This window comes from Carettochelys insculpta, chromosome 2, assembly GCF_033958435.1.
Source record: "Carettochelys insculpta isolate YL-2023 chromosome 2, ASM3395843v1, whole genome shotgun sequence".
NCBI lineage: Eukaryota > Metazoa > Chordata > Testudines > Carettochelyidae > Carettochelys > Carettochelys insculpta.
The window spans coordinates 224,070,316-224,098,093 of NC_134138.1; the positions used below are offsets into that span (position 1 = coordinate 224,070,316).

Here is a 27,778-nt window from a genome sequence, read left to right on the forward strand (position 1 = left end):
AAAGCCAAATATGGGTAGAAATTACAGCTAGTAAAAATGACACTTTTCTCAAGAATTATTCATCAGCATGTTTTGATTTTCTAGATATGTTGCCCACTTTATAAGCAGACCAACCCCCTCCAAAACAGGTTATTTTATAAAACAAACAAACAAAAGCTCAGCCTGTAGACCTGGGGCAGGGGTCAGCAAACTGTGGCTCTGGAGCCGCATGCACCTCTTTAAGGAGCCACCTGAGGGCTCTGAGCACTGCTACCACTGACTCCTCTTACATGTCTGAAGGCTGATGCTGCTTAAACAACACCCACAGTTGAAACATAATTTAATTTTTTTTGTTTAAGCTACGGTAGCCTCCAGAGCCGCTGAGCAGTCAGCTGTCATGGGGGGGAAGCTGGCAGGGCTCCATGTGGGGGAAGTCAGCCTGCAGGAGAGTGGGCGAAGGGGCGGATGAGCCTGCCCTGATGGAGCTGTGGAACCAAGCGGAGAGGGAGGCACCAGTGGGGAGCTGGGGGGTGGGTAGGTGGGGGCTGTAGAGAAGCAGCAGCAGTGCATGGAGCTTGTTGGCTGGGGCAGGTAAATCCTGGGGATTGGGGGAGCAGGTTTTGCGTTGAAGGGGTTAAACCTGGCTCTGGCGGGGCAGTTTGGGGCTGAGAGGGGTTAAACCTGGAGATGAGGGGGGCACGTTTGGGGCTGAAAGGGTCAAACATGGGGATGGGGGCCAGTTTGGGACTGAGAGGGGTTAAGTCTGGGGATCGGGGACGGTTTGCAGGATGGGTGTAGAGCTTGGGGATGTAGAGGCAGGTTTGGGGGCTGAGGCAGAGGTGGGTAAAGCCTGGGGCTGGAGGTAACAACTTTCTAACTGGTACAAGCCACTGTGTGTGCGCCGGCGCTGTTCTTAAACTGGGGTGACACCAGGAAAGCCCGGTTTGCCGCGAGTCATGAAGGAACTCACGCGCACTGCGGCTCTCGGGGGACTGATTTTCTAGCCGAATTTGAGAAGTGGCTCCCGGGGCTGCAGATCCTGCCCGGGGAGCGGGGCCCGTACGCCCCGTGACTTTCTGAGAAGCGAGCGGGGCTCCTCGGGCGAGCCCAGCCCGCTGGGCTCTCGGGGACTTGCACGAGCTCGGGGCGGGGCGGGGCGGGGCGAGTGCCTCGGAGCCATACTGCGCCCCGCGCTGGCAACAGCACAACACCCCGGACGCAGCCGCGCGCTGCGAAGGGAAACCCGGCCCGGCTCGGCCTTGCTCATCTCCGCGCCCGGGGGCAGCCGCCGCTGCGCCGGCCGGCCGCATAGGGCAGGGACCTGCAGGCCCGGCCTTGGGCAGAGCGCGAGGGGGCGGCGGTAGTCGCCTCATTTGCGGGCCGGCCAACGCCCCTTCTCGCGGGCGGGCGGGTCGGTGGACTTTACACCCCGGCCAGGGAAAGGGAGGGGAGGCAGCGGCGCCATGGAAGGCCGCGCAGCAGGGCAGGCCGGCCTCACGGTGTCCCAGCAGCTGCGCGCGCTGGTCTATGGCCTGCAGCCCAATGAGAGCTCCTTCCGCAGCCTCCGGGAGGTGCCCGACTATGTGCAGCAGGTGAGAGCTCTAGCAGCCCGAGGGGTTCTGCCCGCCCTTCCCTCCTCCTGGGCCTGCCCTGCGCCCCCTGCCCCTGTCTGCCCCTTGTACCTCTGTCCGTGCCCGGCCTCCCCTGCCCCTCTCTGCCCCTTGCACCCTGGCTGCCCCTGCATCCCCTGCTGGCTTCACCTGCCCCTCTCTGCCCCTTGTACCCGTGTATACCCCTGCCCCTGTAACCCTTACCTGATCTTAACCTGCTTCTCTGTGCCTTGTACCCCTGTCTGGCCTTACCTGTGTCTCTCTGCACCCTGTGCCTGGCCTTGTCTGTCCCTTGCACTCCTGCCCGTCCCTACCTGCCCGTCCCTACCTGCCCCAGCTATATTCCTTGTGCCACCCTCCTCCCACTGGCCATACTTGCCCCTTTCTCTGTTCCCTTGTCCCTGTCTGCTTCATTCTCTGTGCCCTTGTACCCCTGAGTCCCTGCCTTTCCTTACTTGTCATTCTCTGGTCGTGTCTACACTTGGCCAAAAATGAATATTCAGCACCTCATGAGCATGCTGCTGGCCGTGGCACGTCGAATGTGCAACGTTTTGACCATGTGTTGCTTGTCTACATGGAGGTCTTTTTCGAAAGGACCCTGCGAACATCGAATAAGGGAATAAAGGAATTTTGATGTTTGTGGGGTGCTTTCAAAAAGGCATCCCCCTGTGTAGATGAGCTGCACATGATCGAAACGTGGCACTTCAGAAGTGCTGCAGCTGACAGCATGCTGAAGAGAAATATTCATTTCAGCACCTCATTAGTATTCTCTGATTTGGCCATGAGCATGGCCCTTTCGAAATTTTGGCCAAGTGTAGACAAGGCCTCCGTGTTCCCTGCCTTCCCTTTGCCTCTGTCTGCTTCACACGCTAGCCACACTTCATAGTCCTTCAGTCTTTTCTTTCCCTTTCTTCCCGGGTTTCATTTGCACCCAGTATTACTGACCCCAAGCATTCAAAAACAACTCCGACCTCCCTGTGCCCAGGAGTTTGCCATAAAGATCATGAAGTTTTTAAATGTTGCCTTTTTATTTGTTTCCCTGGCTCTGAGTCTTTTTTTTAAAGTGCCCTAGCTTCCAGTTTTCAAGCTCTCTCTGCAACCACAGGGGGCTAGGAACACATACTGTAAATGAAAGCTGGGATTTTCATGTTATCTCTTGGTACTAGCTCTTGTGGTTTTAAGACTAATCTCAAATATTGTGAGACTGATAATAACATTGGAAGGTTTGACATCCTGCTGTATATAAAGGGGGAAGAATTGAAATGGATAGCTTAAAAAAGAAGCTTGATATAGTACTGTGCAGCGCTTCCCAGAATATGCAGATAGATCTCTCTCTGCCCTGAAGAGCTTGCCATCTGTTAGTCACTTTGTCTGTGTCTACACTATGAGATAAATTTGAATGTATTAATATCGATTTTGTAATTCTGGAATTTATAAACTCAATTACGACTATCCTCACAGACCCACGTGCTCCACACAGTTGACTTATTGCTGCTGCACTCAATTGGCAAACATCAACTGTTGCAGTAGTGCACTGTGGGAGCCTGTTCCACAGTTCGCTCAGCCCCGTAGCATTCTGGGTATGCTCACTTGTCTTTGACATCATCTTCCCACATTGCATTTTCCTCATTCCCCTCCCATGGTAAGCAAACATCCATTTTTCCAGTCGGAAGGAAGGAAAAGTAGGGCATCCACAAAGGTGGCAAAAAAGTTTGCAGAACTGTCTTACTCTGTAGCTGAATCCTCCGCTGGCCATCCAAATAAGAATAAGGGGATTTCAAAGTGTGAAGCATCCTTTTGAAAAGGATCCCGTGTAGATGAGCTGCGTGCGATCAAAGGAGGCACTTTCAAAGTGTTGCTGCTGCCATCATGCTAACAAGGCGCTGCATGTTCATGGCAGTGCCTCATTAGCATCTTTTGATTCAGTTCATTATCATGCCCCTTTCGAAGTTCTGGGCTAGTGTAGACATAGCCCAAGTGTTGAGCCAGAACCACAGACTCCTTGCAGGGAATATTTGTAATGGGTAGATGCACTGACAGCGCTAATAGCAAAGACAGACATTTCTCTGACTCGCATGCAAACATGAGCCAACAGCCACGGGCTTCCTGTCATGATTTGAAATTCACGTTCATCCTTTTACCTAATTCTGGTGCACCAGGAGAGCAACGGCCAGAGCAGAGCACTGAGGGGTGTTGTGGGTTACATACGGGACACCTCTGGAGGCTAATAAATTCAGTTTTAAGACATGGTGCTTCCACACTGGCCTTTAATCGACCTTTAGAATTCGAGCTTGGAGGTATACCTGTTTGGTAACGATGATTTTGTAATCTCGATATTAGTGCTCCCTAAGTTGAGCTAATGGTATTTAAAGTGAAGACAATCGTGGTAATATTGAGCTAACTGCCTTAAATTTGAATTTATCTCATAGTGTAGACATAGGCTTTCATCTTTGTTCTTATCTCCATTTAAAATGATAGAGAAAAAGAAGTTTGGGAAACAACAAAAAGTCTTGTGGCGCCTTGTAGACTAACAGATATTTTGGAGCATAAGCTTTCGTGGGCAAAGACCCGCTTCTTCAGATGCATGAGACACTCATGCAAAATATCTCTTAGTCTATAAGATGCCACAAGACTTTTTGCTGTTCTCGAAGCTACAGACTGACATGGCTACCTCTGATACGAAGTTTGGGAAAGTTAGCTCAGTTTTGTTCTGTGCCATGCTTACCTCAGCTTTGGTTAACTACCATGTTCTGTTCCACTCATAGAGCCAAAGACTTGCTGTACCAGGTGCTAGGGATAGATTTTTTATTTTATTATTGTTGTTTGTAATGCAGGAGCACCCAGCAGCTCCTGTTTGAATGGGCACCCTTTGTGCACATGCTACAAATACGTAGGCCATGACTATCCTAGAAAAAAATTATGCATTTAGCAATACCAGAAAGCCTCTTAGTATAGACACAGTTTATGTTCGCCAAAGAGTACTTGGCAAGTATAGGAAAATAAGCTATATCAGCAAAAGCGTGATGTTTTAGTAGCAGCTCCACTAGGTCTTTTTCCAGTATTTTTGGGGAAAAAAAAGAAAAAAATTACAGCTGGAAAGTAACTTATGCTGGGCATGGTAGATGACAGGTCTTTCCTTAAAGAATTTAGAATGTAAAGGGTAATATAACGTGGGTGAGAGAAGCAGAGGGTTAAGTGAATGTATTTTGGGGAGAGCGAGGGCAAAATAAAGTACATTAGTACAAGGGTTTTGAAAATTTACCAGACCAACTTAAGTGTTTCTGGGGGAGGGGCTCATCCAGTTTTCAGTGCCATTGCTTGAGTGTTCTCAGTACTGCCACTGCTGTTGATAAGCAGAGCAGGGTGAGGGTGACTGCAAACTGAGTGCTGGGTTCCCTTTAAACATGGAGCTAAACCTACTAACTACCCCTCCCTTTAATAACCTCTGGCTACTGTGGAGCTCTAAAGCAGTGGGTTATGGTGAAGCCAGCCCCCATTCCTCACCAAAACTTTAGGCAAAAGAAAATGTGTTTGGATTCTGTTTAGTATCGTGGCCCTTGACCATATTCAGGGGTCCATTTTTTCATGCCAGTCTTTAGATAGCTGAATCTGAAAGTTCCTTTACCCCTTAAACTGGTGGTTCTCAAACGTTTTGGTCCACAGCCATCTCGCCCAATGCAAACATTTCCTCAGACCACCAGCCATCCATGAAGACAAAATCATTTGCTTATATCTTAATACCTTAAATACTAAATTACTCATATGAGGTTACTGGAACATGAAAACATAAGCATGCAACTATAACATTTTATTGTGTGCTTTGTGTTAGTTTACCAAACTTCATTTCAAAGTAAGTAAAATGTTTATTTCCAAAGCAGAAGTTTTCAACCCTGTTTTCTATTTATGGCATGAGTGGGGAACCTTTTTTTTGATTGGGGGCGAATGGCCCACAGAAAAATCAGTTGGGGGTCACACAAAAGTGAGAAGCAAAAAAAAAAAAATCCAAAAAACCCGGCCCATCATTGAGACCTCATCTTTATGGCACTACAGCCCCATGGGTTCGTGGCTTTCCATAGGCCAGATCAACATTTCTGGGATCCCAGGGCTAGTAGATTTTGTGAGCTCCCCAGGCTCTGGGTTGGGGCCAAAAATGACAGGTTCAGTGTGTGGGTAGTGGGTGGTGGGAAGACCATATGGGCTGGAGGTTGGATGCAGGAGTGGGGTGGAGATGGGTGTCTAGGTGAGAGGTTGGGTGTAGGAGTGGGCTGTTGGTAGAGGGTCTGGTCAGGAGCAGGCTGAGGGTGGAGGGTCTGGCCAGGAGACTGGGTACAGGAGCGGGCTAGGGATGGGGGAGTTTGTCTGGGAGGTTGGGTGCTGGTGGGGGCCAGGATGGGAGGGAGAGTGCAGGAGCAGGGTGGGGGTTTAGGGTCTTGGCAGGAGGTTACATGAGAGGGATGAAGATGAGGGGTCTGTGCATGATGGGGATGGGGGACACTTATCTGGCTTTGCACTCCCTGCTACTCCCAGGCACTACCCCTTGCTGCTCCCATTGGTTGTTATTCCAAACATAGGGAGTAGCAGGGAAAACCTCTTGGCAAGCAGTTTCCCACACTCCCATTCTCCTGCTGGGGGAGAGGGGGGCGGAGGGGGCAGCAGCAGTGACTGGAGCCACTTCTTCCACCCATGAGCTGGATCCAACCCATGAGACTCAGCACCCCCCGTCCCTGCTGCAATGGGAAGCTAGTGCTGGTGCTCCAGTCACATAGAGTATGGGTTTGCACTGCAGAGGATGGGGTGAGCCTGAAGCTCATGGCCCACTTGCAAGATGACCACAGATGACCATCTGCAGACCACACTCTGAGAACCATTACCTTAAGTGCCACAAAGAACGGGAAATGTATCTGTACCTCTCTGTTCTCATTTCAGAGTATTTGGGATGTTGCAATATAGTGTGGTAGTTTCTATGTCCCCCGGTGAAGCTTCCTTGCTAATGTGGGTGTAAGAAGATGGGGGTAGACTCTGCTACTCAACGCTTCTCCCCATATTCTTGGGTTCTCCCATGGCCCCACAAATGGGTAGCTGCAATAATTCTTGACTCTGTTTCTGCTCGGAGCTTTCAGAGAGGGCAGCAGTATTTGCACTTTGTTTCTGCTACTTTGGAAAAAAGGTATGAGCAGCAGCAGAGACACTGAATTCCTGTCTGAACGATACATAGTACTGCTAGTCTCGAGTGTTCAGAAATTGTGAGCTAGCCTCCCTCAGCCCCTTGCATTCATGAAATTATCTTGAAAATTCATGAAGTTTTTCTTTTTTAAAGTAGCTTTCTTTTTGTGTTCTAGTTAGTGCACCTGTTGAGTGCACACTGTTCATGTTTTCAGGCTTTTCTGCTCTACCGTGAGAGCTGAATATTTTGATTTTTGTAAGTGAAAATTAGGATGCTGATGAAACACACTGACAGGAGCTAGACTTTAAATACTGTGAGACTCACTCATATCATGAGAGTTTGCACAGTGCAAATAGTATTGCATCAGTTTATATTCAGTTTGTATTGAGAATATTATTTTGCACACAGACACTTTTTTAAAAAAATGACATTTTAAAGTCTGCAGAAATTTAAGTGGTCGCTCAACAAGGACAGCTTACTTCTCAATGCCAAGAGTGTGGTTTTCAAACAACAGATTAAGGCTAAATGGAGTGCAAGGGATGGGGAAGCACTTTTGGAAGTTTGCAACCTAGAGTAGTTGATCCCTTCAATTTGCTTTCTGACAATAAGATTTGTGGGTACGAGAGAGCAAAACTAGTTGACTTGGATTCAGATGGGAACTATGCATGGGAACTTTTTCATTGGCAAGCAGCTTGTTTGGCACGTGGGTAGAGCATATGAATGGTGCTTACCCTGCCTGCCTAGGAGCGTCTGACACGGCACTCCTTGTTTAACAAGGGAACACAGTCAGATGGCTAGATATTACAAAGTCACATGGTTGGAAATAGCAGTAGTTGTAAAGGAGTTGCAGTACTGAGTGACAAGAGTGTACAGAAGTTAGATATTGCTAATGTAATTGTTGGTAGGTAAAGCAACGAGTTGTATGTAAAATAACCATATGATTCCTAGTCACCAGTCTCTCTTCATCCTTAAAGGGCCCCCTGTGGCCTTTTCTGGATCAGTGCAATTTGCAGTGCTGAGCTTGCTGCTGTATAGCTCAGGTGCGTGCTGTAAGGGGCCGGCCCAAATCCTGCTTCAACTATTGAGGTCAATGATGCTTTAACAGGAATGGGCCCTTAATGAGCCAGTTCTTCTCCCTGCTGTCTATATACTATATTTTTTAATTTGTTGCTGAGAGGATTGGAAATTTATTTGACACAGCTGTTTTTCCAACAAAATGATATATGTTTAATCATGTTTTCTGTTTAGTATTGAAGCAGGCAATGCAGAAAAAGGAGGTGGGAGGAAGAAAATGTGGTTTTATTGAAAACTGTGTAGGAATGTTCTAGTTCAAAAAAGAGGTTGCACCTCTTTACTAAGGCACCATTGGATCCACGCAGGTGCCGAACCAAAGAATTTACAGAACCCACTGGAGGGCAAAGTTGTCTAGCAGCATTATCAACAGTTCCACTACTTTCTGGGCTCTTAGAAGACATGTAGATCTAATGACAACACAGAACATGGAGAGCCGGTATTGGTGGCTGCAAACAAATTTTATGAGACCACGGGAAACTTGGCCACACCCATGATAAGTGGACAGCTGTCTAACTAAAATCTTGTCAGACCACTGATGTTGCCAGACCAGAGTGGTTAATCTGTATTTATGTGTTTCTGACTTCTTGGTTCCAAACATTGATTGTTAGTGTTGCATGTACCTGTTCAGTTTTGTTCCAAGAAGGAGACATGAGGCATTTTTGTTATCTTTAAATCATTGGGTCTCTATTCTTTGCAAAGGGTTTCACGTAATATTTTAGAGTCCAGTTCTGCAAACAGTCACTGCTAGGCCTAGTCTTTTAAAAACTTCATTGAAACAACTCAAGTCAGACAAGGCCTGTAATATTCCAATGCTGTAAAATTTGCCACAGAATCCATCCATTTTCTCATGTTAGGGCAGATGATATTAAAACTGGAACCAAGTCTAGTATTGGCTTCTTGAAACTTCCCAGAGCAAGAAACAATAATTCTGAGTGGTTTAAGGCACCCACATTTATGTTAATTGATGGCTAATTTTGAATCATAATGAGGGAAGTGTAAAGATGTGTCTTATCTATTTGACACCAGATCCTTTGGGGAGAGAGATCCATCTTCTATGCTTATCCCACAATGCCTGCTTGCCTCTTGTGCCTCTCTAGTGCCAAAAGCTTCAAATGACACTTCACCAGCTGTGCAAACCTCCTGTTTCCTTTGTAACAGAATACATAATTTAGTTACACCTTTTTTACAGCAATGCAAAATAGTGCTGTGCATTGAAAACTGGAAATGTGGGGAGCATATAAAATAAATTGATTTCAGTATAAACAGAAATAATATGCACTGTGAATTAAGCTCTGCCTTAACAGTAGCAAATGGTGTATTCCATTTAAAAATTCGCAGGATTAAGTATTTTAATCCGGGCAGAAATAGCTGATGGTACCAGACCTGATATTTTCATATTCTTGAACTCAGTGACAGCAGAAACATAAGCAAACATAATCATAAGTTTATCTTAAAATTCAAGTTAAAATCAGTGGAGCTATGTCAATGTAACCTTTTTAGTGCTTCAGTGTTTGCTCTCTTGAGGTCATTATTTTTCCCCAGTAAATCATAATATGCACAATGCCCATTCATTCATTTGTAATCTGCTGCTGCTGCTGGTATTGCTACAAAAGGATTCTGGCTGTACAAAACAGTCTATGGACCTTACAGAACAGTAAGAACCTGTGGCCAAAGCCAGCAGTATGTATAAATTCATCAAACCGTTGTCACAATGTCATGCAATAATCAACTCATGTTTGTATACAAATGAAATCAACCCATGTTTATTCAACTTTTTGAAGGTGGAATTAATTTTTTTATTGTTCATATCCATTTTTGCTATATGAATGTAGCCAAGATTTTTCACACCTCATCCTATTATTTCCTGTAGAGACAGAGGGTGTGTCTACACTAGCAAGTACATTCGAAATCCAGATTGGAAGACCGAGTTCTTTCAAAAGAACCCACGGAGAGTCTACACACACACGGCGCTCTTTCAAAATTAACTTTGAAAGAACTCCCTCGTTCTTTTGAAGTCAGTCCTCTGTTCCTGGGATGGGAAGAGTGCCCTCCTTCTTAAGATGATTTCGAAAGAGAGCAAGTATAGACGCTCCACGGCCCGCTTTTTCGGAGGAGGGAGTCGTCCATGGCTGTGGTCAGTTGGCAGGTGGTGGCGCCACTCCCAACACAAGCAGGGCTCTATGGCTCCAGCATTAGGCCGTGTTTAAGGACGCAGGCTCCCAGAAACCCTCAGGCAGGAAGCTGAGATCATGCAGGCAGCAGGGAGCCCACGCTGCTGCACAGTCTGCTCTCTGCAATGATGCTCCTCGGCACTATGGCCAGCACCTCTGACCCCTGCCCACCTCAGGAGACCCCCAGAAAACCGGGGAGCCCTCCCAGGAGGAGAGCCATCCCCCCGAGTGCTGGGCCCACTCCTGGACAGACGCTGATATGTGGGACCTCCTTGCGCTCTGGACAGACGAGGAGGTCCTGCACCAGACGGTGGTCCAGCGCAGGAACGCAGTGGCGTTCCAGCTCCTCACCACGGGCCTCACTGGCCGGGGTCACCCAACCCAGACCCTGGAGCGGGTGAGGTCCAAGGTGAAGGATCTGTACCAGGGATACTGCTGGGCCCAGGACACGGCCAGGTGGTTGGGGCAGTGCCCACCAGCTGCCCCTACTGTAAAGACCTCGACCGCCTCCTTGGGCCCAAGGAGGCAGGACCCCTGGCCATGCTGCTGGAAGTGATGGTCCCGGCAACGGAGCAGGAGCCTGAGATGGAGAAGTGGGAGGGGGGACCATCCCAGACCTGTGGCTGGCACCAGGCGCCCACGGAGGCTGGACACCATCAGCGGTGACGAGGGCTCAAGTGAGGGGGCCCTCGTCATCGACATCCCATCTGGACCATCTAGCTGGGTCCCATCCACCCATACCTCACCCGACTTCCTGGAGGGACCCACAGGTAAGTGGCCTGCACACCAGCCACCCTGGGACTGGGGAGGGGGCATCTGGTCCTGCCCAGGGTTGCTGCAGCCCCACCCTGGGGCCTGTGGGCTCCAGACACCTGCGTTTCCTGGGCCCGGGCGGGAGGCTGACGTGGCACTCAGCACCACATGGGCGGGACAGCACTACAGTCCAGCTGGATGTGGAGGGACTGCAGGGGCAGTGTGGGGCAGCCCATGCCCTTGGCACATGTGCAGGGAACCTCAGGACATGGGCATCACAAGGCACCTGACGGGGGGCGGGCACAAGGTTCTGTGCTTGGGACTCATGGCCCCCCTGCTCTCCCCTTTTGTCTCCACAGCTCCTGTAGCCAGTGGCTGGACCAGCCCCACCACCGAGGGCAAGGGGGAGCAACCCAGACCCCGCGCCGTCCTGCGTGGGCCTGCTGCCGGGCCATCTGCTGGCGCCACCTGGGTGGGGAGGAGGAAATGGGGGATGCTGCACATACCGTAGCACTGCAGGACCTTTCCGGCATGCTGCGGGAGTGGCTGGACATGGAGCGGCAGTCCTGGGACGAGGTGGAGGCTACCCTTGACACGCGGACCCAGGCCGTGGCTGGCTGCTGGGCCGCAACCACCACCCCATCGCCACCCGCTCCCATAGCTGCCCTTCCTGTCCCCACCCCACCGTACCCTGTCCGCTCATTACCCACCCGCCCCCCCCAACCTCCCCTGTCCCCCTCTGAGCCTCCCGCCTTCCAACCTCCCGCCACTCCCCAGTCCGCCCTCCAACCCCACCACCCGCAGTGAACCCCGCACCAAATGCCCAACCTCGCTGCCCTGGTCCTGACCCTCCTGCTGACTTCACCCAGCTGGCCCACATGCTGCTGGCGAGGGCTGCTCGGGGAGGCCATGGCTCCCACCCTCTGCTCCCCCTGTGCCGACCCTGCAGAGCCCACAGAGGCCTCGCCCAAGGCATGCTCCTACCTGCCTGTGCCACTGGCTTTGGCCCGGCCTCGACGGGATCCCTGGACTCGGAGGGGGATGGGCAGGACGTGGGTGATGGGGATCATGCCTGTTGGGCCCCCTGGAGGTCTAGTGCTGCCCCCTGCCCTGGGAGCCCACCTGGGGCCACTGCACCCCTGTAAATAGTTACCCCCTACCCCCATTACCTGTTCTACCCCACTGTAAATAGTTACCTCCTGCCCCCATCGCCCATGCCACTGCCCCTGTAAATAGTTGTCTAAAAAAGACTTACAGACTGTTATTTATATTAAAGTGTTTATTTTTGTGTTCTACCCCGTGTCCCCTGTGCATGTGTGGTGGGGGGGAGTATGCAGTATGGTGGTGTATGCATGTGTGTGTGTGCACATGAGCAGGATGGTGGTGTGTGTGTGCAGGGTGGGGAGGGTCACCTTTGCACTCAAAGGCCTGGCACAGGGCCTTCTGGATCTGCACCTCATCCTGCTGGGCGGGGCAGTAGGGGGCTGCTTGTACTGAGTCCTGGCTGGGCGGCCAGGCCCTGCATGTAGGGCTCGTTCTTGGCCTCAACAAGGTTATGCAGGGTGCAGCAGGCCCTGACTACTGCCAGGACGTTAGTCAGGCCCACCTCCAGCCTTGTGTTGAAGCACCTGAAGCGCCCCTTGAGGCGGCCAAACACCTGCTCCATGGTATTGAGGGCTCGGTTCAGCCACTTGTTAAAACGGTCCTGGCTTGGCTGGATGTGCCCTGTGTATGGCCTCATGAGCCAGGCCTGCAGGGGGTAGGCCACATCCGCCACAATACACGGTGGCATTGTCATGTCCCCTCCAGGCAGCTCCCCGTGGGGGATGAAGGTCCCCTCAGCTGTGTGGCGTCGCAATCCCGAGTCCCTGAAAACTATGGCGTCATGGGCATGACCAGCCCAGCCCACACAGATGTCCAGGAAACTGCCGTTGGCATCAACGAGCGCCTGCAGGACCAAGGAGTGGTAGCCCTTCCGATTCACATAGGCCCTGCGACTGTGCTCCGGGGCACTGATGGCAATGTGGGTGCTGTCTCAGGCCCCGAAGCAGTTGGGGAAGCCCAGCTCCTAGAAGCCCCGCATGGCATCATCCAGTTCCCCAACGCGGATAAGCTGCCGCAGGAGCACCTTGTTGATGGCATGGACGACCTGCAGGGCGGTGGAAGGGCGTGCTCATGAGTGTGGCCTGGGCTGCAACCTGCACACCTGCCTCCCACCAGTCCCCAGCCCTGTCCCCAACGGGGGGGTGCTCCACCAGTCCCCAGTAGTGCCCCTTACTGGGGCACCCCCTGCTCCCTGCATGCAGCATGGGTCTGACCCAGCCATGGCTTATGTCGATGATGATGACCCTGATGGTGTCCTTGCCCCCCAAACTGGTGGCCAACGGATTGGTAACTCTCCGGGGTGGACAGGTTCCAAAGGGCGATGGCCACCCTGTTATGTAGGGGGAGCGTTGGCCTCACGCAGGTGTGCCGGTGCTGGAGGACTGTGGTGAGCCAGTGGCACAGTTCCAGGAATGTTCCTTGGTCATCCGGAAGTTCTGTAGCCACTGGTCATCGCCCCAGTCCTCCAGTCGCTGTTTGTGGTTAAGCTCCACAAGTGGCAGATGACCTGGGGACTGGCTGGGCACATCGCGCCCTGAGGGTGGCTAGTAGAGTGGCCACCCAGAGCCTCTGGAACACAGTGGCCAGGATGCCACGGCATCGATGCTGGGGTGTTGGTGCTGAGGGTCCATGGGGCCCAGGATGCCTCCTTCAATCTCTCTCTCTCTGCCCGGGGACAGAGTTGCTGGCCCTCGGCGTGTGCAGACCGAGGCCTGGGGGTGGGGGAGTGTGTGGCTTTAAGGGGACAGCAGGCGGTGGCCCCGGAAGGGATCATCTGCCACATGACCCTGCCCATGGCACTTCCTGCTGCTGTTCTTTCAAAAGAGTGCCCTGATATGTGTGGACACTCTCTTTTGAAATTGTGATGGGGGCCTTTTGAAAGGAAGGATCGAAACTTTGGTCCCCGCTGGTGTGTGTGGATGGTCCATTTTGAAAGAGCATCTTTTGATGTTCTCTTTCAAAAGACGTTCTTTCAAAACAGAGCTGTAGTGTAGATGCACCCAGATAAAAAACAAATAAATAAAAGAAAAGGCTTGGGGACGGACATTCTAAAATATTATTATGGTAGCTTCTAACACATGATTCTGTTTTGAGTATCCCGCTTGCTATACGTAAATGTATTAAAATGTATGCAGAATTAAATTTGTGTTGTAACTGCTCTTCTCATCAAATCCCTTTTCAGGCTACACCACTTTTCATTAGCTTGTTGCTGTTGGAGTTTGTTGTCAGTTGGGCTTGGAGGCATAAGGCACCTGGACAGATCAATGATACCATAACTTCTCTCTCTGCAGGAGTTCTGTCACAACTTCCAGAGTAAGTATGACTGTTGTATTGACTTGATTCATTCCTCATTTGAAGGGAAGGTGAAAAATTACCTTATAAATGTTTTTAACAATTGTAGTTAGCCCAAATGAATTAGTCAGTAGGTGGGTGCAAATTTGCCAACAATTAATTTTGGATTAAAATATGTACATTTCCTTCTGAGGTAAATTTAATGTTTAAATGATTTTAACAAATTCCAACTCCATCTTGAAATCTGTTTGGCTTCAGCTATTGAGGAATCTGTGAAAGAAAAGACTCCCAATTATTTCAGTGGTCAGTGGATCAGGCCCATGTCGAGGAACAAAAAATTCCAATCTCAATTTTAAAATGACCAGTGACGGATAATTTACAACATCCATATGCAGAGTATTTTCCTGTGATTGATTACTCTCATTGCTAAAATTTAAGTCTGAGTCCTAGTCTGAATTTGTCTATTTTACACTTCCAGCCACTGGATTTTGTTATATTTTTGTCTCCTAAATCAAGGGTGCGCAAAGTTGGGGGCAGGCCCATTGGAGGGGGGCATCAAATTTCATAAGGGGGTGCAGCATGATCAGCTGCTGGTTCTTATCCTCATCCATCTTCTTAAAAATCTTGAAACATATCAATGTTTTTTATCTATGTGCAGTAGTATCTGTCCGCTACTACTGAAACTCCATTATATGCGAGGGTTTACTTGCCCACCCACCGCTGCCAGGCTTCTCACCACCACCAGCCTTCTCACCACCACCAAAAGAACCCCCCAAACCCTGCCACTCACCGGAGGAGCTGCTGGACCCCTCTGTATTGCTGGAGGCACCTGGCAGTGCAGCTGGAGGTGCCCCGTGGTGTGGCTAAGGGGCACTGCTGCATGTGACTGGCAGCGGCCCATCATGTGGCTGGAGCTGCTTCACCTCATGCGGCTGGAGGCGCCTGGCAATGCAGCTGCAGCTGGCTCACCACACATGGCTGGAGACGCCATGCCACACATGGCTGAAGGTGCCCTGCCGTGGCTGGAGCCGCTTTGTCCCATGCAGCTGGTGGGGCCACCACACGGCCTGGAGTAGCTGCTGCCAAAGCCCCCATGTACACGTGGCAGGTCCTCCAGGCGGCACCAGTGGGAAGTCCTTTAACTTTTTGTTTGGGAGGTGGGGAATGATTTTATTTACCCCAGTGGACTTTGGGAACAATGGGGGGAGACATCCGTTGTTCCCGAAGTCCGCTAAATCTGGGTCTGTAAAACTGAGGGTTTATTGTATTCCAAAAGGGTTATTTCAGGGTTTGCCAAACTTTATATAGTTGGGACCTCCTATTTTTCAGTACCTTTTTTGTGGCCCCAAAATATAAATACATATAAAAAAATGAAAAATGAATACATTTGCACTGTTTATTATTTATTCACCATAATAATCGTACATAGTGAAAATCTGTGTATTTTCTAAGGACCGGTATTTTTTCTTCCAAGACCCAGTACTGGGCCATGGACCACACTTTGTGAAATGCTGGGTTATTTTTTTCATATGACCATAGCTGAAATTTCCATTAGTTTGGATTATGTTAGACAGGCTGGGCAGGCCCCACTAATTGCAGGGGTGTGAGGTGGGGGCCATTGTAAAAAGTTTGCTCACCCCGTCTGAGACTGAAACTATATATTATCTAGCAAAACAAAAAGGCAGCCCAGTAGCACTTTAAAGACCAAGAAAATAATTTATTAGGTTGTGAGCTTTCATGGGACAGACCCACATCTTCAGACACTAGCCATACCAGACTTTGACTCAGAGTCTGTTCTGGTATGGCTATAGTCTGAAGAAGTGGGTCTGTCCCATGAAAGCTCACCACCTAATAAATTATTTTCTTCGCCTTTAAAGTGCTACTGGGCTGCCTTTTTGTTTTGATAGAATATAGACTAATATGGCTATCTCTCTGTTACTATTCTATATATTATCTAATTTCTGTTCCTGATGTAGATACTTGTAGACTGTGATCAAGTCACTCTTCTCTTTGAGAGAATGAATAGATTTGAGTCCTTCAGTCTTTCACACTGAAGTTTATTTTCAGTTGTTTAACCAATCTTGTGTCTTCTCTGAAAATCTCTGATATTTCAACATCCTTGTAGCGCAAATGCCAAAACTGGTCACAGTGTTTCAATAACACCACCAAGATCGGTGACAAATACGGAGTTGATGTTACCTCTTTTCCCTTGTCCTAGCAATGTGTAAGGTAATTGAGATCTCTGTTAAGGCCAAATTTAAATGTGTCGAATTTGCAAATGAATTCCAATTCAGATGTCTCCCTCTGTAATCCTGTGGTAAAAATCCTTTCTGTAGAAGAATGGCTACTTTTAAATCAATTATGGAATGTCCAGGGAGGTTAAAATGTTTCCTATAGGTCGATGTGTATTCCAGTTTGTGATGTTGGATTTATGTCAATTCATCCTTTGGCATAGAGACAGTGCAGTTTGCCTGATGTACATGGCAGAAGGGCATTACTGGTACATGATGGTATGTATCACATTAGTGGATGTGCCGGTGAATGAGCCCTTGATGCTGTGGCTGAAGTGGTTATGTGATGGTGTTGCTAGGTGGCTGAGGTGGTCCAGTGATGGTGTTGCTAGCATAGATATGTGGACAGAGTTGGCTATGGGGTTTGTTTCAGGGATAGGTTCCTGGATTAATGTTTCTGTGGTATGGTGTGGAGCAGGTGATGAGTTTTTTCTGAAGAAGTGGGTCTTACCTACATAAGCTCCTTACATAATAAATGTTAGTCTTTAAGTTACTACAGGACTGCTTGTTATTTGTGTACCATGGTGTAGTCAGTCAGTATGGCCTCCTGCAGACCCGGAGGCAGGGGAGACTATGGAGAGGCCCTGGTGGGCGGGGCCGGAGCCAGGAGACCAGAGGCCCGCCCCTCAGAGGGCAGGGCCAAGGGCTAGAAGAGCCAAAGGCAGGACTCAGGACCCATTCGGGCCTGGGCCTCCGGGCAGGGAGGACGTGCCTGCACGAGCTCCTTGGCACCAAAGGGAGAGGGCCTGCGGCCGCCCGGCCAGGCCAGAGGAGCAGGCCCCCAGAGGCTCCAAGCAATCCCGGGTCCATATGCCCCAGGGGGACTACCCGGACTTCCCAGACCTACCAGGACCTTCCCGCCGGTGGAGACCCCCCGCCTTGGAAGAGGCCCCCGGAGCGGGCTGCCCCAGAGTCCCGGCAGATCCTTACAGCACTCAGACCCAGGATCGCCTTGCGTCTCCTGTATTACCGCCGCCCGACTACCCTAACGACATTGTTATGGATGACTGGCCGGAGCCCCCGAAGGTGGATGACCCGGAGGAGACCGACCTAGGGGGACCCCGCGACCAGATGGACTGGGACCTTCTGCCAGCAGAGGGTGAGGTAGGAAGTGGCCCGGGGAACGACGCTCATGAACCAATGGCGGTGTGTTGCGGTCTGGATCCCCACTGCCGGGGTTGCGTGTGAGTGACCCCCAGGGCCCCGGGCCGGGTCGCAGTGGAGTGGGAGGGCCTGCGACCCCCTACCCCCCTTCCTTGACAGGGCCAGCCTGTGCTGGGCCTGCACTTAAACCCTTGGGTTGCTGCCCCGCCCCAAACTGAGGGCTGGGCCTGTGTTTAAACCCTTGGGTTGCTGCCCCGCCCCAAACTGAGGGCTGGGCCTGTGGTTACACCTTGTGTTGCTGCCCCGCCCCAAACTGAGGGCTGGGCCCAGAACTGTGCTAGTACTTGGGGACTGCTGCCCTACCATGAACTGAGGGCCGGGCCTAGAACTGTACTATCACCCGTGAACTGCTGCCCTGCCCTGGACTGAGGGCCGGGCCCAGAACTATACTACTCTTGTGAACTGCGGCCCTGCCCTAGGGTTGAGGGCTGGGGCCTGTATGGTGTGGTAGCGGTGAGCCGCTGACCACCCGAACTGAGTACGGGCTGGTGCTCTAACCCCTTTTTGCTGCCACCCGCCCTAGGCCAAGGGGCTGGGCGTCTCTGGACTTGTTACACATGGAAACAGGGTCATCACCACTGACATTGGTACCCACAGAATCACAGAATCACAGGGCTGGAAGGGACCTCAGGAGGTCATCTAGTCCAGCCCCCTGCCTCAAGCAGGATCAACCCCCACTAAGTCATCCCAGCCAGGACCTTGTCCAGCTGGGACTTAAAAACCTCAAGGGATGGAGAATCCACCACCCCTCTAGGCAATGCACTCCAATGCTTCACCACACGCCTGGTGAAGTAGTTTTTCCTAATATCTAACCTACACCTCTCCCTCTTCATTTTCAGGCCATTACTCCTTGTTCTGCCATCTGACACCACTGAGAACAGTTTCTCACCCTCCTTTTTAGAGCTCTGTTCAGGAAGTTGAAGGCTGCCATTAAATCACCTTTAAGTCTTCTCTTCTGTAAACTAAACAAGCCCAAATCCCTCAGCCTATCCTCATAGGTCTTGTGCTCCAGACCCTTAATCATTTTTGTTGCCCTTTGGTGAACCTGCTCCAGCAAATCCACATCCTTTTTGTACTGGGGGGCCCAAAACTGGACACAGTATTCCAGATGTGGCCTCACCAGTGCCGAATGAAGAGGAATAATTACTTCTCTAGATCTGCTCAAAATACTCCTCCTAATGCACCCTAGTGTGCCATTAGCCTTCTTGGCTACAAGGGCACACTGTTTACTCATATCTAGCCTTTCATCCACCATAACCCCAAGGTCCCTTTCTATCGTACTGCTGCTGAGCCAGTCGGTCCCCAGCCTGTAACAATGCTTGGAATTCTTCCGCCCCAGGTGCAGGACTCTACACTTCTCCTTATTGAACCGCATCAGATTTCTTTTGGCTCAGTCCTCCAATTTATCCAGGTCCCTCTGGATTCTCTCTCTGCCCTCCAAGGAATCTACCTCTCCCCCTAGTTTTGTGTCATCTGCAAACTTGCTGAGGGTGCAATCCAGTCCCTCATCCAGGTCATTAATAAAGATGTTGAATAACACAGGCCCCAGAACCGAGCCTTGCGGCACTCCGCTTGAAACAGACCACCATCCAGATATTGAGCCATTGACCACTACCCATTGGGCCTGACCACCAAGCCAGCTTTCCATCCATCTCATGGTCCAAGAATCCAATCCATAGTTCCTTAACTTATGGGCTACGTCTACACGTGCACGCTACATCGAAATAGGCTGTTTCGATGAATAACATCTACACGTCCTCCAGGGCTGGTGCCATCGACGTTCAACATTGACGTTGAGCAGCACCACATCGAAATAGGCACTGTGAGGGAACGTCTACACGCCAAAGTAGCACACATCGAAATAAGGGTGCCAGGAACAGCTGCAGACAGGCTCACAGGGCGGACTAGCGCTTCCAGGGCAACAGCTAGCCGCTCCCTTAAAGGGCCCCTCCCAGACACATGCAGCCTGCACAGCATGCGGTCTGCAGAGCCATAGGCACGCACACCTCGAGTAACGCAGTCATGGACCCTCAGCAGCCGCAGCAGCAGCAGCAGCAGCAGCAGCCAGAGGTCCACCCAGCCGCCCCTGCAGGAGCAGTGCTCGCCCTGCTCCATGCCATGCAGGAGGCAGCTGAGCACATCCTTGCCACAGAGGAGGAGCTGCTTGCAGGGGAGGAGGACACAACCCCCAACCCTGCAGCACCGCCCCCCCCGGCCCCACCTCATACGCTGCCGGCTGTGGAGCTACCCCACGAGCACCGACTGGTGGGAGCGGCTGGTGCTCGGAGAGTGGGACAACGACTGCTGGCTCCAGAACTTTCGCATGAGCCGGCAGACATTTCTGGAGCTATGCCAGTGGCTCATCCCCACACTGAGGCACCAGGACACCTTCATGCGACGTGCTCTCACTGTGGAGAAACGGGTCAGCATCGCTGTCTGGAGGCTGGCCACTCCAGACAGCTACCGATCTGTGGGCCAGCAGTTTGGCGTCGGCAAGGCCACCATCGGGGCTGTCCTCATGGAGGTAAGAGGGCCCACAGGGGGAGGGGGAGGCAGCCCTGGCAGGGGAAGGGAGGGGAGGGGGGCCCTGGCAGGGGAGGGCCACACACACCCTGCACACCCCTCATTGGTGCTCTCCCATGTGCTTCCCCTGCAGGTCGTCCGCACCATCAACGCCCTGCTCCTCCACAGGCTCATGAGGCTTGGGGACCCGGATGCCGCCATTGTGGCCTTTGCCACCCTGGGCTTCCCCCATTGCTTCAGGGCTCTGGATGGGACCCACATCCCCATCCGCGCCCCAGAGCACAGTGGAGGACGCTACTTAAACAGGAAGGGCTACCACTCAGTGGTCCTCCAGGCCTTGGTGGACAGCTGGGGCCGCTTCCTGGACATATATGTGGGCTGGCCTGGCAGCACCCACGACGCCCGGGTATTCCGGAACTCGGGCCTGTGCCGCCGGCTGGTGGCGGGGACCTGCATCCCCCAGCGGGAGATCCCTGTGGGGGACACCACCATGCCCCTCTGCGTCATCGCAGATGCGGCATACCCCTTCCAGCCCTGGCTCATGCACCCTTACACGGGCCACCTGTCAGCCAGCCAGGAGCGCTTCAACCTGCGCCTGAACCACGCACGCCAGGTGGTGGAGCGCACATTTGGGCGCCTCAAAGGGCGCTGGAGGTACCTCCTCACCCACCTGGATGCCGGCCTCCCCCAGGTTGTGGGCGTGTGCAGCACCCTCCACAACCTCGTCGAGAGCAAGGGGGAGGCCTTCTTTCAGGGCTGGGCTGTGGAGGCTGGCAGGGCCAATGAGCAGCCACCTGCTGCCCCCAGTTGCCAGGTGGACCCCGAAGGGACCCGGGTCCGGGAGGCCCTGCGGGCCCATTTCGATGAGGCTGCGGGGTGAACACTGGCAGGCCCCCCACTGCACACCCCCATCCTCCACAACACTCCCTGCCCCTATGCCCACACCACAGAGCACCCAAGAGCACCCCCCCCACCTTTCCTGAAAATAAATAAAAACAGACATTTGTTTGTAAAACCAGATCTCTGTTGAACTCTCCTTATTATTAATCTCTTAACTAACTATTTACAGGCTGAATAAATATTACATATGCATATATATTATAACTCCAATAAGATGAAAGAAAAAAAAGGGAAGACAAGGAAGGGGAGAACTATGTACATGGGGGGGCAGGTATCAGCATCCATAACAACAACAATATAACAACAGGGGTCTAACAGAAACTATTTACAAACAAACATAAAACTGAGGGGAATATATACAAAGGGGGAAGTGGGGGGCCACGTCCTGGGCCCTACACCCCCTAATGTCCAGCGCTGGGGTGGGCGGCCATGATCCGCGCCTCGGCCTCAGCCCTGGCCGGGGCTGGCTGGGGGCCGGGCAGACCGGGAGATAAGGCAGAGCTTGTTACCTCATCATAGAAGCTAATCAGATTGGTCAGGCAGGACTTGCCTCTGGTGAATCCATGTTGGCTACTTTTGATCACTTTCCCCTCTTCCAAGTGCTTCAAAATGGATTCCTTGAGGATTGCCTCCATTGTTTTCCGAGGGACTGAGGTAAGGCTGACAGGTCTGTAGTTCTCTGGATTGTCCTTCTTTCCTTTTTTAAAGATGGGCAGTACATTTGCCTTCTTCCAGTCATCCGGTATCTCTCCTGATCTCTAAGAGTCTTCAAGGATAATGGCCAAAGGTTCAGCAATGACCTCTGCCAATTCCCTCAATACCCTCGGGTGCATTAAATCCAGACCCATGGACTTGTGCACATCTAGTTTTTCTAGATAGCTCAGAACTTGTTCCTTCCCCACAGATGGCTGCCCTCCACCTTACCATACTGCATCATCTAGGACCGTCATGTGGAAGTTGACTTTGTCCGTGAAGACTGAGGGAAAAAAGCATTGAGTACTTCAGCTTTTCCTGCATCATCTGTCACTAGGTTACCTTCCTCATCCCGTAATGGCCCCACTGCTTCTCTGATAACCTGTTTATTGTTCACATGCCTGTAGAAACCCTTCTTGTTACTCTTCACATCCCTTGCCAGCTGCAGTTCCAATTGTGCTTTCGCTTTCCTGATTACTGCCCGGCATTCTCCAGCCGTATGTTTATACTCCTCCTTAGTCAACTGTCCACGTTTCCATTTCTTGTATGCATCCTTCTTGAATTTCGGCTGACTAAGGATTTCCCTGTTAAGCCAAGCTGGTTGACTACCATGTTTGCATTTCTTACTACTCAGTGGGATTGTTTGTTCCTGTGCCTTCAGTAAGACTTCTTTAAAATACTGCCAGTTTTCTGCAACTCTTTTCCCCTTCATCTTCATTTCCCAAGGGATCCTGCACATCTGGTCTCTCAGGGAGTCAAAGTCTGCTCTTCTGAAATCAAGGGTCTGTATGTTACTGCTCACCTTTCTTACTTTTGTCTGGATTCTGAAATCTACGATCTCATGGTCGCTGCAGCCCAGGTTCCCTCCCACTTCTATTTCTTCTACTAATTCTTCCCTGTTAGTGAGCAGCAGGTCAAGTTGCGCACAGCCCCTGGTCGGTTCCTTCAGCACTTGTACCAAGAAGTTATCCCCAACATTCTCCAAAAACTTCCTGGATTGTCTGTGTGCTGATGTGTTGGTCTTCCAACAAATGTCTGGATGATTAAAGTCTCCCATGAGAACCGGGGCCTGTGATTTGGAAGGTTCACTTAGCTGTGGAAAGAAATCCTCATCTATCTCCTCTCCCTGATCTGGTATAACAGACTCCAACTACAACATCACCTCTGTTACTTCCACCTCTAAGCTTAACCCAAAGACATTCAACTGGATTTTCTCCTTCCCCATACTGGAGCTCTGAGCAATCATACTGCTCCCTCACATAAGCTGTGTCTACACGTGCATGCTACTTCGAAGTAGCGGCACTAACTTCGAAATAGCGCCCGTCACGGCTACACGTGTCAGGCGCTATTTCGAAGTTAACATCGACGTTAGGCGGCGAGACGTCGAAGCCGCTAACCCCATGAGGGGATAGGAATAGCACCCTACTTCGACGTTCAACGTTGAAGTAGGGACTGTGTAGTTGTTGCGCGTCCCGCAACATCGAAATTGCAGGGTCCGCCATGGCGGCCATCAGCTGAGGGGTTGAGAGATGCTCTCTTTCCAGCCCCTGTGGGGCTCTATGGTCATCGTGTGCAGCAGCCCTTAGCCCAGGGCTTCTGGCTGCTGCTGCAGCAGCTGGGGATCCATGCTGCATGCACAGGGTCTGCAACCAGTTGTCGGCTCTGTGGATCTTGTGTTGTTTAGTGCAATTGTGTCTGGGAGGGGCCCTTTAAGGGAGCGGCTTGCTGTTGAGTCCGCCCTGTGAACCTGTCTGCAGTTGTGCCTGGCACCCTTATTTCAATGTGTGCTACTTTGGCGTGTAGACGTTCCCTCGCTGCGCCTATTTCGATGTGGTGCCCTGGAGGACATGTATATGTGGGCTGGCCTGGCAGCACCCACGATGCCCGGGTATTCCGGAACTCGGGCCTGTGCCGCCGGCTGGTAGGCTTCACGTGTAGACGTAGCCACAGACTAGCCACAGAGTGCAACTCCTCCTCCTTTTCTCCCCTGTCTGTCCTTCCTAAACAATTTATAACCTTCCATGACCGTGCTCCAGTTATGCGAATCATCCCACGAAGTCTCCGTTATTCCAACCACCTCATACTTGTGTGACTGTGCCAGGGCCTCTAATTCTTCCTGTTTGTTCCCCAGGCTTCTGGCATTAGTGTACAAGCATCTTAGAGAAGGGGCCAATTGGCCCACTTTCTCCTCTTCACCCAGGAAACCCACTTGATTGTTCGCTCCTCCTTCCCCACTTACCTCTGGGCTTGTGTCACCTTCTCCCGACAAACCTAGTTTAAAGCCCTCCGTACTAGGTTTGCAAGCCTGCCCTTAAAGATGAGGTGGATCCCGTCTCTTCTCAGCAATCCCTGTTCACAAAACAGATTCTTCCTCAAGTGTTCCCATGGGTGCTCCACGATAGGTGTCGGGCTCGCCCCAGCGCCGCAGATCGGATCTTTCCAGCAGTTTCTGCCGGACCTCGCATGCGTCGGCATGCGCCGCTCCCTTGTGCGCTCCCGGCCATGTGCACGATCCGGTCCCCGCCAGTTCCTTCTTAACCGCCATCGGCTGCAGACAGAATCCGCTCAGGCTGCGGCCAGAGTCAGCGTATTTAATGTTCTTAGTGTTTTTAGAGTTTCTTTTCAGTCTTTTCAGTCTTTCAGTTAGCTTGTTGTTTTCTCTTATTGCAAAAAAAAAAAAAATAGTATATAACAGCATAGGCAGAAAGCCTTAGTAACCAGAGGAGCAGTGGAGGCCCGGGGACGTAAGGCCATTAGGCCTCCTGCCGCGGCAGGCTGAGTCCGAGAGAGGGGAACAAGCACAGAGAAGGTGCTAAGTACCCTATTAGCAACTCAAAGACTCACCGCAATGTCCTCTTCAGGATTCAAGAAGTGTGAGTCATGCCACGAAGCTATGCTGGCCTCTGATGGGCACAGTCAATGTATTAGGTGCCTGAGGGAATCTCACGTCACCCAGAAATGCTCCTTCTGCGCAAAGCTCATGGCCAGAGCCAGGAAGGACAGAGAAATGCGGCTAAAAATGCTGCTCTTTGATAAGGCCCTCCAGGCAGACGTGCCGGAGCGGCCTCAACAAGAGGGACCCACAGGGCCCCATAAAAGGAAGGCGGCGTCCCTCACCCCATCAGTGCAAAAACGGAGGAAGCTCTCTCCAACCCGATCCCTGCCGGCAGCCACAGCAAGCGGGACAGGTGCAGCACATAGCCTCTAGCCGCAATTACAAACAAGCGGCAGCGCAGAAGAGCATGTGGCAGAGGCTGAGCCTCTGATGATTAAACAGCCGGCCCACACCACAGTCAGAGCGGCGGCCAGGCAAGCGCCGGAACCGGCGGCACTGCAGCTAGCAGCACAGACCCCCGGGGCGCCGACGGTGCAGGGCTCGCAGGCACGTGGCCTGCAGGCGCCGGGGGAGACCACCCGCGCGGCACCGCAGTTAAGCATGCCGAGCACGGTGCTGACAGCGGGGCCGAGATCCCTGGCATGGAAAGGGGCGGAGTCAGCCCCACAGGGGAGGGGAAAGGCAGCAGAGAAAATCCGGCATCGCAGCCCTTCTCCAGACAGGGCTGCAGGGCTGCTCTCTCTAAGCCCTCCCCTTATGCTGCGAACTCCAACAAGGAGGCAGGGGTCTCCCCCAGTCTACCTTGCGCCTCCCTCCCTGTTCCTCCAGCCAGCGTCACCATGGCTCGGGCCACCCTCGCCTTTTCTGGGATTTGACCCCCTGGAGTACTACCACAAATCAGTTTCACCACTGTCTCAATCACCCAGACGATCTCGCTCCCCTAGACGCTGGGGATATGCGCCTGGAGAGTGGTCCAGGTCTCCATCCCAGGAACTGTGCCCGCGTTGCCATGGTCGCCCCTATCACGCTGGGCATAGACAGCACACCCCCCAGGGACAGGTCCCCCCAGACGGTTCACTATCCCCGAGGGCAATCGCGGACGGGGACGGAAACGCAGCTATCTCAGGGGGAGTTGGTTCTGGAACCCCGAGATTTTCCCTCGTAAGCCTCCAGCGAGAGGATGTATCATCATCGTCAACAGGACCCTGAAGGCTCAAGGGAGGCTTACCCCAATGGTTCCTCTCTGTCCTCCCCCGACGAGGCTACGGCCCCAGGGGATGTCCACCCCCCGGACGATCTCAAACAGTTCCAAGAGCTGTTTAAAAGGGTGACCTTTACGCAAGGCATCCAAACAGCAGAGGTGCAGGAGAAGCACCATAAGCTCCTCAAAAACCTGAGACCTCCGGCCTCTTCTAAAATAGCTATTCCGCTCGACGAAGCAATTATGGAGTCCGCTACCACGATATGGCAGACCCCAGCGTCCGCTCCACCTATAAACAAGAGAGCGGATAAGAAATACTTCGTCCCGGCGAAGGGCATGGAGTTCCTGTTTAGTCACCCACAACCAAATTCACTGGTGGTGGAATCGTCTCAACAGAGGTTGAAAACTTCCCAGTACAAGGCAGGGGGAACGGACAAAGATGCCAAGAAGCTAGAGCTATTCGGCAGAAAGGTCTACTCCTCCTCTACCCTACTGTTGAGAATGGCAAATTATGCAGCACACCTAGCGAACCATAATTTTGACAATTACTCCAGACTGACTTCTCTTATGGACTCGCTTCCAGAGGATAAGAAGCCGGTGCTGAAGGCCATCGTGCAGGAAGGCTACGCAGCCTCGAGGACAGGAGTTCAGATCGCCCTGGACGTAGCAGATACGGCGGCACGCTCAACGGCTGCGGCAGTGGTCATGCGCAGGGAATCCTGGCTTCAGACATTGGGTATCCCGAGGGATCTGCAGGTGAAGATTGTTGATCTCCCCTTTGACACGTAGAAGTTGTTTGCTGAATCAACTGATTCGGTCCTTCATTCCAGTAAAGACTCAAGGGCCACTCTCAGAACCTTGGGGATTTATACCCCTCCATACAGGAAGAAAAAGTATTACCCTCAGCAAAGACGATACCCGTATCTACCCCAGCGTGCTCAGTACCAAAGGGGCTACGAACAAGGGCGGCATCAACAGCACCAACAGTACAGAACTCCCAGGCGACGTTCCCAACAGAGCCGTGCATCCTCGGGGCAGGGCCAAAGGCAACAAGTTTGACGGACAGATCGAGGGCTGCACTATCACTACCATCACGCAATGTCATCCAAAGCTACTGTTCCACCATCGCCTCCGACCATTCTACGACCAGTGGCAAAAGATCACCACAGACAAATGGGTACTGGAGATCATAGCCACGGGTTATGCGATCCCCTTCCAGTTGCTCCCACCGCCACGACCTCCACCCAGGCCCCATCTCAAGGACACCTCCCACGAAGTGAGACTCAAGCAGGAGGTAGACCATCTTATGCTTATAGGGGCAGTGGAAAGAGTGCCGGAGCAATTCCAAGGGAAAGGGTTTTATTCAACATACTTCCTCACAGAGAAAAAAACAGGAGGCTGGAGGCACAACTTAGATCTTCGAGGCCTCAACCGGTACTTGCGCAAACAACGCTTTCGGATGATCACAGTCGCCTCTATTCTCATGGCACTGGACGATGGAGATTGGTTCGCAGCCCTCGACTTACAAGATGCGTATTTCCATATAACAATCCACCCGGCTCACAGATGCTTTCTCTGGTTTATGGTTGGCAAAGAACATTTCCAATACAAGGTTCTGCTGTTTGGCCTCTCCTCAGCCCCCAGAGTCTTTACCAAGACCCTGGCAGTGGTGTCAGCCTACCTGCACAGACAGGGGGTGTTTATATTCCCATATCTGGACGACTGCCTACTGAAAGGGGCTTCGAAGGAAGAGGTACTACGCATGATACGTGTTACAGGAAGCACGTTCTCTTCGCTGGGCCTGGTCATCAATCTGGCAAAGTCAAAGATCGACCCCACACAGGACATAGAGTTCATAGGGGCACGCATAAACTCCATCACAGCAAGGGTTTATCTACCAGATGCTCACTTTCGCGCTATTGGTTCCCTCATACAAGTCATCACCTTCAGCCCCATGGTGCCGGTTCTAACATGCTTACAGCTGCTAGGCCACATGGCGGCAGCAGCAATGTTCGTAGTACAG

The 27,778-nt window shown here is 51.8% G+C and overlaps 1 protein-coding gene across 2 annotated transcripts in view; it reads left to right on the top strand.

The window, feature by feature from the left end:
* The first annotated feature begins 1,182 nt into the window (after window positions 1-1,182).
* The window catches only part of AGMO (alkylglycerol monooxygenase), a 362,759-nt gene continuing 336,163 nt past the window's right edge, over window positions 1,183-27,778 (top strand). For both annotated transcript variants that reach the window (XM_074984668.1, XM_074984669.1), the window contains exons 1-2: window positions 1,183-1,571; window positions 14,038-14,168. In XM_074984668.1, the coding sequence (XP_074840769.1) occupies window positions 1,443-1,571; window positions 14,038-14,168 (260 nt within the window). In that variant the 5' untranslated portion in view covers window positions 1,183-1,442. The remainder of the gene's footprint in view (window positions 1,572-14,037; window positions 14,169-27,778) is intronic.